General features: G+C 46.3%; 1 protein-coding gene across 2 annotated transcripts in view; it reads right to left on the reverse strand.

Annotated features, from left to right (window-relative positions):
- ROR2 (receptor tyrosine kinase like orphan receptor 2) overlaps positions 1-16,576 on the reverse strand; it is a gene marked incomplete at both ends in the record, with an annotated part of 217,350 nt that overhangs the window by 36,871 nt on the left and 163,903 nt on the right. For both annotated transcript variants that reach the window (XM_082841987.1, XM_082841988.1), the window contains one exon: positions 9,981-10,058. In XM_082841987.1, coding sequence (XP_082698113.1) covers positions 9,981-10,058 — 78 coding nt within the window. The remainder of the gene's footprint in view (positions 1-9,980; positions 10,059-16,576) is intronic.

Genomic DNA, 16,576 nt, shown 5'->3' on the forward strand with positions numbered 1-16,576 from the left:
GGTACAGAATTCTAGACTGACAATTACAGTACTGTCCTCTGTCTTTTGTGGTTTTGTTACAAGTTCTGCTGTTCCTTTGTGGGTAATCTGACCTTTCCCCTCTTCGGCTACTTTTCATATTTCCCCTTGTCTTTGCCGTTTCAAAGTGTCACTAGCTGTGAATTTAGTTTTATTTTAGCCTCAACGGGCCTCCGTGCCATTTCCAACATCATGCCTTCCATCAATTCTGTGAAATTCTCTACCAGTATCTCATGAAATATCGTTTCTCCCTTCCCCTTTATGTCTCCTTTGAAATCTCCTTCTTGATATATGCTGAATTACTTTATGTGATTCCTCCAAACTGTTCACCTACTTTTATATTTCCTGTCCTTTTAGAATCTTTAGCTAAGCACAGTCTACTGTCCATCAAGTTTTCTCATTTCGTCTACTACATTTTTCATTTCTAGAAGGTCTCTTTGGTTCCTTTTCAAACCCACCACTGCTTTTTCTTCCTTTATCTTTAATCCTTCTGGCTTCATTGTTTACTAGCTCATCACTCATCCTGGGCCTCTCTGAGTGTACTTTGTAATTTTCCCCTGCAGGGCTGGTTTTTCTGTGGGCATCCCTTTAGGACTGGGTTCCTGCAACAGGCAGTGTCAAATGTTCACGTTGATTCTTGGGCTCAGGGTTCCCCCACAACATTCTGGTAAATGTAAATGTGGTTTCCTGATGTGTGGATCCAAGTCTGATTTCTCGTGGGAAAGCCTTCTGTGTTTCCCACCTCGAACCAGGCTTCAGGCAAGCCCTCTTCTCACCCTCCTGGGCTAATGAATGAAAATTCCCCCCTGTTTCCTTAGGTCTCCTAGGACTTAGCCACGGTGCCTAATCTACAACATCTCTGATCTCTGCCTCATGGGTTGCCTTCTGGCATGATATTGAAACCCAAGGCTTCTGATGTAACTAAGCCTAGCAGAATAGTTTCTACAGCAGGGGTGATATTTCATAGGCCTTATATTAAGGCATAAAAAATGTAAATTCCTTCATTTTTCTAAAACCAAACTTGATTTTTTTTCTCAACCCCTTATTTCTCCTGATTGAAGGAAATGTAATACATCCAATTCCAGGGAAATCAGTAACTTTAGCATGTTTAGTTATTTCATGTAATCTCAAAATCAGGATTTTCTACTTCTGGGTATCCTCTCTAGGGAAAGCTATTCCAGCGTCAAAACACTGAAGATTGATTTGTCTGTAGCTACCCTTTGCCTGCACCATCTTTTGCCAAAGTGTCCTCGTCTTATTGGTGCTCGTTCTACTCTGAAGCCCATGGATGCATCCCCATCTGCCCCGTGGCCACAAGGTGACACTGCTGAAGAGCTCACCATTGGAAAGCTCATGTCATAACAGTTGCACAACACCTGCAGAGTCCAACTCTTTGTCTCAGTTAAACTTTTTCCCAGGAAAACTGTGCCGTTCTCCATGGCTATAAACAAAGTGGAACCACCTGGGTGGTTCCTGCCTTGGCAGTCCAGGGCTATCACAATTTTGTTTCCTTCCTATTCCTGGCTCCTGGGCATTTCTCCATCTCTCTTGCAAGTTCATCTAAGCATTTACATCTTTTACGAATATTTTATTGAGCACTTGTATGTAATTTAAGTCTGAGGGAGGCCAAGTTAGTTTGGTCCACCATTACAACCATCATTCATTCTCTGGAGGCCGAAATGAAAGTAGAAAGAAAATTCTATGAAGACTAAGCACAATATTGCTTTCTCCCTTGGTGTTCAATTACCAGCCAGTTTTTCACCTCTCAGCTTCATTTCCTTTCCGTGTGAAATATGGCATTTGTACTGGCCATTGCTAAGTTCTCCTCTAGCTCACAAAGACTTCCTTTAGAGTTGCCCCAAACCTCTCCAGACGCAACTGAACAGGCCAGGAGGAGCTAGGCATAGGCGACCGCAAATTCTGCTACCTTGGATCCGGTCAGCCCGCCACAGCGTTAAGAGAGGAGAACAGAAGTTTTCCCTTTCGATTATGCAAGGGGGGCTCCCCTTCCTCACAGCAGGGTCACTTCAACAACTGATGCTAATGCATTCCATCTCCCTGATGCCCAGGCCAGCTCTCTGCTTGCCCCTAAACTCTACACAGTGGAGCTTAGTCCAAGCATGAAAACATACTAAAGGCAGAGGTAACAAAGAACCTGTTTCCAGTGGACACCACTCCTGACCTCACAGTCAGATCAATGATTAACGATTTTTTTTTTTTTTACACCAACTGACCGTCCACATATTCATCAACTTGGTCAAATGACTAAGGTGTTTGAGGATCTGCTTGTTTACCAGATCACACTGACTAGCCTGGGAGGAGATAAGGAGAGCCATGTGTACTAGGGTCATGAGGTCACAGGGCTTTGATTGGTGGGAAATAAAACAACCTGCCTAGAAGGGCAGGTGATGAGGGGACCCTGAGAGCCGGCGCAGAGGACAAAGCTGCTCTTCCCAGAAGGAAGTATTTACAGGCCAATAAATCCGTCGGGGGCAGTGGCAGGGGCTCAGACCTTCCCGCTGAGCTGTCTAGCGGTCTGCACGGAACCAGCAGCAGAAAGAGGTGGAGGAGGGGAGCTTACCAGGGGGAGCAACAGGGTCAGAGGAGGGTGTGAGACTAGAAAGGATGGAAATCAGAGAAAATGAGAAAAACAGGGGGAAATGATATTAAAGGACCTGAGAGACGGAGAAAAGTAAGTAAGTGTTTGGCGGAGAACAGGGTGCTGTGGGTTGAACTGTGTCCCCCAGTGAGACAGTGGTGCTGGAACCTGTGAATGTGACCTTACCTGGAAATCGAGTCATCTCAGATGTAATCAAACTGAGATGAGGACATATGGGTGGGCCCTAATCCAAAGGCTGGTGTCCTTTAAAGAGGGACATTTGGATACAGACACAGAGAAGATCACGTGAAAACAGAGGCAGAGATTGGAGTAATGTGGCCCCAAACCCAGGAACTGCACGTACTGCAGGCAGTGCCAGAAGCTAAGAGACATGGACGGTTCCTCCCTCAGAGCCTCCAGAAAGCACTAACCCTGCCAACACCTTCATTTTGGACTTCTGGCCTCCACAACTGTGAGAATAAATTTCTGTTGCTTAAGGAACCTAGTTTGTGGTCCTTTGTTATGACAGCCCTTGGAAAATACTGCAGGGGGCTCGAGGGATTGAGGAATAAAAGCAGAAGAGAGGGAGAAGGAAGAAGACCATTTGACAAACAGGGTGACACCCACATCCTTTCAAAGGGACAGGAACACAGATACATTCACACACACACACACACACACACACACACACACACACACACACACACACACACACACACACACACACACTTGGAGGGTTCAGGCATAGGAAGACAGACCCAGACCCAGAAAACCAGATGCAGGCACCGGCAGGCTCAGAGAGAGAGAAGCACACACAAAAACCAGGTGGCTGGGAGTACATAGGACTTGGTGCATATCAGGGGTGGGTCATAGGGAGAGAAACACACACACACAGACGCACACACCTGAGACAGACGTTAGACAAGCACACATAAGCAAGCTCCCTGCAGTTTGGTGTTCAAACTCAGTGGGCTGAAGAAGAATGACTGCCTCTCTGTCACCTTCAATAGGGACAACAATGGATGGTCCGGCCAGACAATGGCCACCAGTTGCCGTGACTACATCCCAGCTGACATGCAGGTCTCCAGCAGCTACCCTGGGAGAGTGAGTGGAGGACATGAGAAGGAGAAGCAGAGAGGAAGGCTTGGAGGCAGAGACTGGCCTCATGCTCCTGGAAGCAGGCTGTGTCCCCACCCTCCCCAGAGTGGGCTCCCGTGCACGTGTACGAGCTCCCGTGCCACCCAATCCGCCCCGGACAACATGACTGTGTACATTTCGAAATCGCTCATCTGTAGGTTGAGGCTTTCTCCCAACATGGCTGAGTTTGTCCAGATCCCGGGCAGCCCAATGGGCTCTGCAAATTCACAGCCGGCAGGAGGGTCAGGGGAGCTCAACGAGCAGCCTTCACCTCGAGAGTGGCCAGGGATCAGAGCCTGGAAACCCATGTTACATCTGTCCAGAGGAAGTGGGGCAACATTTTAGACCCTCCGCTCACTGTCTGGGGGAGCCCCAGGTTTCCATGACCAGCCAGGGGACACCCAGAGGGGAGGTGCCAAGTTTCCAGCCACAGACTTAACGCTAACTGTGTCTGCAAGCAGGGTGCTGTTTTCAAGTTTACCCCCGTCAGCCCTGGAGACCCTCACTCTCTAGTAAACTGCAGGAAACACTGACACACACATTCACACACACATCAAGAGTCCCAGAATAAAACAGAAATGCACCCAACATATATGCTAATCAATCCTTGTGTCCTATGTGAATCGGGAACCAGGCACCCAGTAAACAGACATCAGGCATCGTCTTCATGCCAACATGGTGAACTCTGTTGATGGCTTTTTTTTCTCTGTCCCAGGAAATTTTAGTTCAGCACTGCAGCACAGCGTGTCACAAAGAGCAGGGGGCAGCCTGGTGAGTAAGGCATCGACTCCGGCCCTGTGATTTAGAATGCCCTACAGATCACCTCTCATTGCAACACATCCTCAAGTGGGGAGAGTCAGGAATTCCCCTTCTGGTTTCAGTGGGGATGATGAGTAGTCCTCCTCCTAAGACAGGAGACACAAGCAAGCGAGTCTATTTATGGAGGTTGCAGGACGAACAAGATGAGTACCACCTGTCCGGGCTCTCAGAAATGATCCACTTCCCACACACATTCCAAAGTACTGATTTTACAAAACCAGAGATGTGTTACATATGCATTTAAAATACAGCCTTGGAACAAAAGAGCAAATGGTTTCTAGGCCAAATGCACACTTTTGTAAGTATGATAATAATAAATAGTGTGTCTAATATAGCAAAGAATATAAAACTCCTGTTAAATATCGCTATAACCGGAGTCGTAAGCCTTCAGTCCTAACAGTGACAGTACTTTGGAATACAGAAATTTCAGGCAAACGTTTCAGCTGTAAATCACACTGTTTTTTGTATTCATTTTTTCCTTCTAGACTCTGGGATCTCTCTCTCTCTGAATACCAACTACCAATTATATGTTAAGTGCTCAATCTTGGCCCAGTGCATTTGAACTCAAATACTTTTTACGCTTGTAACTAATTCTCAGATCCTGTTCTGCTTGGTGACAGATTGGCCCGCTGGCTGTTTCCACCTGCCTGCAATTTTACAGATGCGTGGGCATCATAAATGGTAACTGGGTTAAAGAAATGGCTCATACAGTCCATTCGGCTATTATTATTTTTTTATATATGATTTAAGCCAAACGTGGCCAAGTAGTAATGCTCCCTGAAGCTCTTTAAACAAAAAAATGCATGGAATAATAAATTTGGCATTGCCAGGCCAGTTCCTTCAGTCACTGAGGGTGCGAGAAGGAGGTCGGGGGATCAGAAAGGAAGAGTGGATGGAGTCCTCGTTTGTGCAAGAGCCATAACCCATAAGGAAGTAAAATCGCACGACAGGACTAGAGAATTGTGTTGCAAGGGAATAACTGAGGCCCCTGGGTCTCCCTGGGGGGCCATTCACCAGGCTCCTGTCCCTGAGGGGCTGTTGTGGTCTCGATGCTTAGAAACTGATGGACACACTGAAAATCGTAACTGTGATAATGACAAATGGCCTCAACATCCAGCCACTGCTTTTTGGGTGAGCACTATACCCCTTCCATCCCTCCAATGGCTGGGGGTGAGATGTGGCCGAGAGCAGTGCCCGGACCCCAACAGGATGGTGGAGCGCCACTCAATCCAGGCCTGTCTTCTGGCCAAGCCAAGCACGGACCGCTGCCCTCACCATGCTTCACTATCCGGTGCTGCCACTACAGAAAAGGGGCCCAGCTTGCTGTGGTCCTCTGCATCCTTTTTTATTGCCTTTTTACAAGCGTGCACACATGCTCACAGACACGTGTACACACACACGCACACTCGCTTGACAAGTTGACTTCTGCAATTGGTATTTCTGTGCCCTGGAGAAGCTTCCAAACTCTAACTGAAACTCCCCTCAGCCCTGCACACACACTGATGTGCACACAGTGGTAACACAATCACAAGTGGGTTAACAAAATCAAGAGGCAACCCAATCCCAACGAAGCAGAGGACATTAGAAAGCGTCCTGTTCTAGGCTGGAGAAGTTGTTCGAATACCAAAAAGGAGGTCAAGGAATCCCACCCAAGCCACTGAAGCTGACTAATTGATGTCTGGAGCTTACGGCTAGTTGGCAATAAAGTTTCTAGGACCGTTCAGCCCATGGTCATTCAGCACCTCGATTAGCAAATGCATCTTCCAACCAGGTGGACCAGGAGTCCAGCGGCTGCTTCTGCCTCCTTTAGGGCAGCTGTGAACACTCGGCTTGAAGAACAGCAGTGGCCAGTGCAGCACTCCTTCCCCGCCCCTGCACACCCCAGCCCATGCCCACAAGGAGGCCCCGCTCTGCCTGGAGGGAGAGGTCTGCACATCTAAACACAGCCCCAGAGCACGTTTTCCCAAGGGAATATTAGCGTCCACGGAATGACTGCAGGTTGGATTTTAGGCTGTTACTGTGGCTCGTCCACTTAAGTTAGCCACACCTTCCTCCTAATTCCCCTCTACTTCCCCTCCATCATCCTCCAGAGCTGCCAGGGAGATCTTCACAGACAGTAAATCAGGTTACACCACGTCCCAGGCTTTCCAGAATGAAGGGCGTCTCTTACAATGAAACAGAGTTTTCTCCTGCCATCTAAACAGCTGTGCATGCTCTCCTAGGGCTGCCCAACAGAACTTTCTTTGATAATGGAATGCTCTAGATCTGTACTGCCCATATCATGGTGGCTTCTAGCCACAGGTGGCCCCTGAACACTTGAAATATAGCTAGTAAGACCAAGGAACTGGAGTCAATTTTATGTAATTTTAATTGACTTAAATTTAAAGACCCACACATGGCTGATGGCCATGGTACTGGACCCAAAAACCTCTCCAACCTCAGCTCCCCCAGCCCATAAGCCCCCACCTTCTCCCAGCTGCCCCAGGACACCGAGTCCTCTTGGCCTCAAGGTCTTTTCACAGGCTTCTGCCTTGGCCCCAGACACACTCTCCCCCCCCCCCACCTTCTTTTAGCGAATGTCAGATGTTCAGACCTCAGCACAACATCCTTTCCTTAAACCAAGACATCCTTTCCTTTCCTTCCAGTTCACCACACCCTCATTTCTTCCTTCAGACTACTCGTCACAACTCCTAGTTTTATAACTTAACAGTTTTCCCTTACGATGCCAATTCCCCAGTCCAGTAAACTCTGAGAGGCAGAGACACACTTGTTTTGATCACCAGTTGTACCCAGCCTCACACAGTGCCTGGTACGGAGCAGTCAGGAAATCTGTGTGGGCTGTCTCGACTTCGGGCTCAGTCACACTTGTGAGAAGTGATTTCAGAATCTAACCATCAAAAAGTATCTTTCTTCCTAAGAAACCTCTCCTGAGGCCCAGCATTGTACACAAGCTTCCAGAGACCAGGTCTTGTCTGCCTGGGGAACACATCCTTGTCCCAGTAGAGACTCTCTCCAAACAACCAAGGTCACAGCGACCAAAGTAGGACTGCGAGGTGGTCGACTGAGGAAACTAAATTGTGTATTTACTGCATAACATACTAAAGAGGAAAATCCCTGTCAAGGAGCCTCCAGACACCAGGTGCTACGAACAGCATGTAGATCCATGCACTCTTTTCTTTTTTAATTGGAGTATAGTTGATTTACAGTGTCGTGTTAGTTCAGGTGTACAGCAAAGTAAATCAGTTATACATATACATATATCCACTCATTTTTAGATTCTATTCCCATGTAGGTCATTACAGAGTATTGAGTAGAGTTCCCTGTGCTATAAAATGGGTCCTTATTAGTTACCTATTTTATATATAGTAGTGTGTATATGTCAATCCCAATCTCCCAATTTATCCCTCCCACCCCCTTTCGCCCCTGGTAACCATACATTTGTTTTCTACATCTGTGACTCTATTTCTGTTGATTTAAGCGACTGTTCCGAGGCCAGAGGGAGCAGCTCCCTGTGTGACCCCAAGAGGCCCTTTCAGGACACAGGGGGACATCTGGTCAACTCGGCTGAGACTGGTGGACTTGAGTCATTGCTGCTCAATCCCCAGGAGACCCAGCCTTGGACACGTGGAGGTGAGCACATTCCTGAGGGAACACAGGGACCTTCAATGTGCAAGGGGCTGAGAAACTAATATGGATTTCTGGGTTCCGAATAGTGCTTAAAAAAAGAAATTAAACAGAAATGAAGTGGTTGTTTCAATCGTTAATTGTTATACACTGAACTGTGGTCCCCCCCCCCCCATATTCACATGTTGAAGCCCTAATCCCATGTGTGTGACAGTATTTGAAGGAGAGGCCATTGGGAAGTAATTAGGGTTAAAATGAGGTCATGAGGGTGGGGCCCCCAGGAAGAGATCCGAATCTTTATAAGACAGGAAGAAACCAGAGCCCGCTCTCTCTCCCTGTGAGGACACAGCAAGATTGCACTGCCTACAAACCAGGAAGAGTGCCCTCACTAGGACCTGGCCATGCCAGCACCTTGATCTCGGACTTCCAGCCTCCGGGACTGTGAGGAATAAATATCTGTTGATTAAGCCATCCAGTCTGTGGTGTTTTGTTGTGGCAGCTCAAGCTGACTGAGGCAATAATCTAAGGCAATATGGTGACAGCAGATGAAGAAGGAAAATCGTCACTTCCTCAAGTGACTGGGCTGCATCACAGGAAATGGGGTGTATCGACTCTACAAATCTAAGATGCCAACAAAGAGTGCCAAGTGAACAGTAACCCTTACAGTGACCTCTGGGAAAGCCTGGAGCAACAAGACAAAGAACATGGTCTTTGGTGATCCTTTGCAGGAGGGCCACCTGGCCGCCTGAGATGCCCCTTAGTCTGGACAATTACACCTCGACAATAAGCCCAGAAGACGGCCACTTGTCCTCAGGAGACTTCGTGGCCAAGCCAGGAGTCCAGCTCTTAAGGCTCCACTCAGGCCCACGAAACATCCCCAAAGCCCCTTCCTCCCTCCAGTGGCGATCTGTCTACCCCTGCCCTCTGTTTCCCACCCACTCACAGGCTTCTGACTAGCTCCAACCAGCCCTCAGCACCCTCACAACTGCGTCAAGAGACACAGATGTGGAGGGAGGCAGACCACTGCACGGATACTAAGCAGGACCCCGTGGGGTTCCTGGGCACAAAAGCCTGTGCCCCCCATTTCTTGATTACAGGAAATAGGCTTCATTCAGCCTCCATGCCCTTCCCTGAGTTCCAACGGGCAGTTCCAACAGTTGCTAATCAGGGAAGGGAGAGGATGTGGAGACAAGGGAGGAACAGTCAAGAAACAATAGTGCAGCTTTGGGGCAGGGTCCTGGTTCCCCCTCAAGGGATACACATAACAATATCTTTGAGCTGTTTTGCAGAAACTGAAACCCCCACCTGGTGGGAGAAGTGAAAGGTATGCTGCTCACAAGCATGTAGACCCCAGACCAGTTAGAACCAGAAGGTTGATGATGCTGACTCCCACTTACATCACCACCAACCAGTCAGAAGAATGTCCACAAGCTGATCACGCCCTCTTTGAACCATTATATAAAACTCCTCACTACCCCCTCCAGGTTGGGACACACAGTTTTGAGGGCATTAGCCTGCTGTGACCCCCTCTGCCTGGCAAAGCAATAAATGTATTCTTTTCTACTTCACCCAAAACTCTGTCTCCGAGATTTGATTCAGTGTTGGGATACAGAGGCTGGATTCGACTTCACACCCAGCCATGGGGCAGCACTGGGCCACAGGGGACCCTGACCATCCATTTCATCCGGCCAAGCCTTGAGTAGAATGGCACTGTGAGCCCCTCTACGTGGTACTATGAAAACACTTTCGAACCCTTGCATTCAAAGAGCACTTCAAAATTTACCTTTTAGAGTTGGAATAGGGCTGTCGTGTCCATCCAGTTGTCCCAGAGGGTCATTCGGGTCGGGAACCTCTGCTTGCCCTGTGCAAAAAGAGCACAGCACACACATTACTGAGATTTCCCTTCAGGACCTTTACTCTGCTTCTCATGCAGAGACAATAATGTTTCAGCAAAACTCCCCACTGTATAGAAAACCTAGAGGGATAAGGCGTTATGGTAGCTTCCAGAGGACTTTTCTAGCATCAGATTTGATACAACAGCAAAAGTGATTCTTGCTTTATCCCAAGAACAGCAAAATGCAAATGCTTTGCAGCACATACAGAGGAAGCAAACATGTGGCTGAAGTTTCATTAAGGGAAAGAGAGAGAGATTAAAACACGGGCTGGCAAAATTAAACACTCTGGAGCCAGAGTCAGCAGGTGGCCCTCCAAATAGAGGCCCCTGGTAATTCTGAATAAATTCAGAATTGGAGGGTTTCTTCAGCAGCTCATTCCCCTCCCGGCCCCCAGACCCACCGGCAGCCAGCAGCCAAGGACTGATCTACCCATAACTGTAAGGACAGAAGTTTCTGATCCTTATGGCAATTGCAACCCCACATCTCAGAGGCTGTGTCAGAGGGAAGCAGCCACCCCCAAAATCATAAACACCAATGGCAAGAACAGATCTGGTCTGTTCAAGTGGGAATACAACACAGAGTCATGGGTCCCCCGTCCTGGAATGCCGGGGAAGGGTGGGCAGGTGTGACTGATGACCTAGAAACCGTATGGGGCCTCATAGAGACCCTTCTCAATATCCCAACGCAGTTTACTTTCAAGACTTTCACCCCATACCTTGGCCTTGACTGGGTCGCACTGGTTGGAGGTGGGGGTAGAAATGGCGAAGTCAAGGGTGACTCTGACAACACATCTGGATGAACCTGGGTTTATAGCATCAAAGCCTATCAAAGAGTGGGACACACATACGATGGAAAATGATGCAGCTTAGAAAGAAGGAAATCCTGACACGCGTTACAACATGGATGAAACTTGAAGACATTATGCCGAGTGAAATAGCCTGACACAGAAAAACAAATACTATATGATTAATGAGATACCTAGAGTAGTGAAATTCAAAGAAAGTGGAATAGTGGGTAACAGGGATTGTGGGGAGGCAGAATGGGCAGTTAGTGTTTGTTTAATAGGGACAGAGTTCCATTTTGGGAAGATGAGAAAGTTCTGAAGCTGGATAATGGTGATGGTTTTATAACAATGCGAATGTACTTGAAGCCACTGAATTGTGCATTGAAAATGGTTAAGATGGTAAATTTTATGTTACATGTATTTACCACATTTTAAAAAAATTATTAAAGGCGGTTTATAATTCAATATTGGGTCACCCCACTTGCCTCTCAAATGAGAGGCGAGAACTAACAAAGCCCCCGGACACTTCAGATCCCGCTTAAGATGAGGCCTTGCTCAGAAAAACTGGTCTCTAAAAGTGCAGTACAAGTGATTTTCAGGCAGAACCAGGTACGCAAGATTCTTCAAATTATTTAGCTAAACAAACACTGGCCGGTTTACACTTAAGGGTACCCGTGTGTCTAAGCTGATCCTCTCTACCCGCTTGTTCCTAAGTCACAGGACACTCGAGGCAAAGCATCAGCTTGCAATGCTCTTAGAATTCAGGCCCAGTTCCCAAGCAACCAACAGGAGACATTATTTCTGAATGGGTCCATGGCTTTTCACATTCAATTATGGTAGAGTCCTTTCTATCACTCCCAGTCCAAACTTACCCACCCGTCAGAAGCCATGCACCCCGTACCATCTTTCATAAAATGTCCTTGATCAACCATTCAGAAGTAACACCTTTTAAAACTATGCCCCAAGAGACTTCCCTGGTGGTACAGTGGTTAAGAATCCACCTTCCAATGCAGGGTACTCGGGTTTGATCCCTGGTCAGGGAACTAAGATCCCACATGCCCGGGGTAACTAAGCCCATGGGCTCTAGAGCCCGCATGCCACAACTAGAGAGAAGCCTGAGCACTGCAACGAAGAGCCCGCGCACCACAGTGGAGAATCCCGCATGCCTCAACTAAGACCCGACGCAGCCAAATAAGTTAATAAATATTAAAAACAAAACAAACCAAAACAAACTGTACACCTCTCCGGTGGCAATCACATCATTCTCTGAATTAATAGTTGCATATGTTTTAATTTTCCTCAATGGATTGTAAACAGCTGGAGGATATCAGATGCTGCGTCTCTATTGAGGGCTAATGGTCCTAGCACTAAAACCTAGACAGAATCTGGGGCTGCTACAGGACAGGGACAAGCATGAGCTATGTAAGCCAATCAACGCGGTTCAGTTGAGGTTTGAAATTTTAAATTGGCATGTTACACATACCATCACTCAGCACTGTTTAAATGTAGAGAGACCACAGGAAATCAAACACACTTGTACTATATACACATATCTGAAAGAGGCATAAAAATTATTAACTGCTTAGAAATTGACAAATGGTGTAAAACAGTCAAATAAATATACACTCTGAAGAAAAATAAGCGCCATTAGCCCAATTCCACTGGGCACAAGGCTCCTGGCTCTTCCAAGGCAGCTTTTAGTTTGGAAGCATAAGTATTTTCATGAGCATCCCAGCCGGGGTGTGGACATGCGCACTCTTCATGGGAGAAGAGCCGGAGGTGATCCAAATGCTTCTGTTGACTCATGAACAGATGTCACCCCCACAGAGACATGCAAAGTTGTTCTCGACATTAGAAGTGCTGAGATTCTCCCTGAATATACTGCCCTGGTCAGCACATATGCTGGAATTTGATTTTTTGTTTCTCCTCAGCCTTCATTTTTACCCTAGGTAAAATTTAGCTTGGGCATTTGAGCAAGAGACCATCATCTACATATTTGGAAAAACAGGTAAGTTTCAAGTAGCCCACCAGGCTAATATCAGGGACCCCAAGCTTTGGGACTTAGATGTGAAAGCACACAGTGGCTGAGATCCTGCCCATTTCCTCTGCAAGTCAAATGTGTGAATAAATTCACGATATCCAATCACTTCGGTCCTTAGAACCGACACCTTAAGTTCCAGCAAAACTAGGCCCTATTGTTGCTTCCTGAGAAATAAGGGCAGTATTTACATTCTGAAGTTAAGAGTCTTCATTCTCCTACAGTGCAGAACAGCCATCTTTACTCAAGATGCTGCACCTCCTAAAATTTACAAGCAAAATGTAACAGGGGCAAATGTGAACCTGGGGTATGGGGACAAGTGAGACCAGGGTCTAGTGCCTTGGCAGATTCTAACAGGATTTCTCCTGGCCCTAAAAGGGTCAAGAATAACCGAAAGGAAAAGAAAAGGAAACAAACATAAAACAGAAACAACAAAACTGCCACCCACGCATCAAAGTGTCACTATTACTTATCTGAAATTATATAGGTAATTTAAATGTCCTCTTTTATTTTTCAACATCTTTACAATGAACAAGCATCAAGCTTTTAACTGACATAATTCACATACCACAAAAGTCCGCATTTTAAAGTCTATAATCAAGTGGTTTTTAATATATTCACAAAGTTGTTCAACCATCTCCACTATGTAATTCTGCAATATTTTATCACCTCCAAAAGTAACCTTGTTCCCATTAGCAGTCCCCCGGAATCTCACCTCCCCCAGACCCTGTAACCACTAACCTGCTTTTTGTCTCTATGGATTTATCTGTTTGGGCCGTTTTATATAAATGGAATCATATAATATGTGGGTTTTTGAACAAACATTAATTTTATTAGGTTTTTAAAATTTCATGCCCAAAAAGAGAGAGAAAAAAAAAGAAGGCTAGAGAGAAGCACACTGTACTAGGTGATTAGCAAAGGCCATTAAATGCTACATCAGCACATCAGGCTACTGCCCAGACCCTGTGGGGAGGTTTTGGCTGCCCAAGTAGACAGGATGTGGAGGATGAATGGGAGACACAGTGATGACTAAAGGATGAAAGACAGAGAACTATGGAAAGCTAGAGAACTAGGATTATTTATCCAAAGATATGACGGTTTAGGAGCTGAAAGTCTCACTTGGAAGAGACCAGCACACGTTCACATTCCTGCTGTAGATAAGACACGGCTTGTGACAAGAAGGACTAAGGAAGGATTTCATCACTGCGAGTTTAGGGGCCACCAAAATGAATGCAGCATTGGGAACTCGTGTCATCTGCTTTCTCCCCGACTAGCATGTTCTTCTGCAGGTCACCAGGGCTGGACGAATGACCTCTATCCACCTTCTTCACCCCATAACCCACCTTGGCAATTACTGCCAGCCCAGTTCAGTCAGCGATTAGTCCAAGGTGGTGAGAGTCCAGTCAGATCTCCCACATGGTTGTCCTGAGTGCTTCTTTACACAAAGGTCCCCTTGGGTTTACCTGATGCCGGTACCCTCACCCCAGCTGGCTGACTGGAGATGGGGAAGACCTAAAGAGAGAAAAGGTTCTGGGAGGAATTGGCTGCCCTAACTCCTCAGGACTTAATTATTGTTTTCTGAAAACTAGGCTATTACTTGGAGCAAATCTACATGTCCTTCGTTTTGGTAAAATACTAAAAGTTGTACTAACACCACACGTGTCCATGAAGAATGTGAATTCATGGGGGCTTCCTTGGTGGTGCAGTTGTTAAGAATCTCCTGCCAATGCGGAGGACATGGGTTCGAGCCCTGGTCCGGGAAGATCCCACATGCCGCAGAGCGGCTGGGCCCGTGCGCCACAACTACTGAGGCCCGCGCACCTGGAGCCCGTGCTCCGCGGCGGGAGAGGCCACTGCAATGAGAAGTCCACGTGCTGCGACGAAGAGTAGCCCCCGCTCCTCACAACTAGAGAAAAGCCCGTGTGCAGCAACAAAGACCCAACACAGGCAAAAATAAAAATAAATTAAAAAAAATAAACTTATTTAAAAAAATGTGAATTCATGACGCTCTAACTTTTTCCATTGGATGTGAGTGATCTTCACTGTAAAACAACACATAAGGCGACAATGTAAAGCTACCAGAAAACTCAAACCTTTGATAGCATCAATCAGGTAGTGATCATTAACTCTTTATTAGTTTTTTGATGTTTAAAGAAAGGAGAGCATTGGGCTTCCCTGGTGGCGCAGTGGTTGAGAGTCCACCTGCCGATGCAGGGGACATGGGTTCGTGCCCTGGTCCGGGAAGATCCCACATGCCGCAGAGCGGCTGGGCCCGTGAGCCATGGCCGCTGAGCCTGCGCGTCCGGAGCCTGTGCTCCGCAACGGGAAAGGCCACAACGGTGAGAGGCCCGTGTACTGGAAAAAAAAAAATTACCCATCATTTATAAAAAAGAAAGGAGAGCATTTAATATGGAAAAATTTAAGTGTGGCTGGTTGCCATGCAATGATACATTAAGTGTATACTTTCATCCATGTCAAAATTACACTTTAAAACCTAGAGCAAAGACTAACTACAATGTGGTAACCAGAGTGGGATCCTAGAACAAAAAAAAAGATATCCAAAAGTCCAAAGAAAGATGAATAGTATGGATTTTAGTAAAGAATAATGCGTTGATCTTGGCAGATCCGCTGTGACAAAGGTACCACACTAATGTAAGATTTAACACCAAGAGGAAGCAGAGTATGAGGAATATGCAAACCCTCTGCCCTATCTTCACACAGTAAAAAGTTCATTGAAGAACAATTGAACATTCTTCCACACTGGTCAAGCACTTAACCAAGGCTCACAAGTAAAGAAGAGCTGTAGGAAAGATCCTATCTCCAAACAGCCTTAATGGTGCAAGCCAGGCATGAACATTAACCGCGTGACACAGATTCACAGAATCTGATACAGTTTATTCAAAGATTCAACAGCATAACAGTGAATGCTCAGCAATTAAATCACTTTTGAGAATATCGGGTTTTGAGCTAAATTTTACGTTAATTGTCATGGCATGGTGATACTGGCTCCTAACCTGATACTTAGCATGTATTCTTAGCAGCACTTATCACTGTCCCGTATATTCAGGGCTGAACCAATTGGTGTCTGAAGAAAGACCAGATGAAAGGATGCATTGTTGATGTCGCTGGGCTGGTTAAAAAATCAGGGTTTCCCACAAGCCCGCAATAGCTGGAAATGCACGGCCGGCCCAAATGGGTGCAAATTCTGAGTAATTAGAAACCGTGCCTCAGCCAAACAAGATCTCCTACAGACCTTCTCTCAACACAGGCCTCTAATGGGACATCTTGATTTAAGGCATCAATCAGGTAAGAGAAATTTATATCTGCAAAGTACAAGCGGGTCTGTTCTGATTTCCAGGCTCCTTCTCTGGTCTTAAAATACAGCTCTCTCATTAAGAGCAGAGACATTTGATTAAGAGAGAGTTCACTAATGAAGTTCAACCCACACCCTTGGATTTGAGTACATGTGCTACTCTGTTTTTGATTTGTGTTTCTCTTAAAAAATGTTTTGTTATTCAGACTATTCACCCATTAATCTCTACCTGTTGATGTGAATCAGTACACTTGTGATTTAATTATATGCAGTCTCTGGCCTATTCGGACAACTTCAAAGCAGCCTCCTTTTAATTAGTGATGGTATTTCATTCACCAAAGCTTTGCAT

This window comes from Leucopleurus acutus (assembly GCF_964270905.1).
Source record: "Leucopleurus acutus genome assembly, chromosome: 7".
Taxonomy (NCBI): Eukaryota; Metazoa; Chordata; class Mammalia; order Artiodactyla; family Delphinidae; genus Leucopleurus; species Leucopleurus acutus.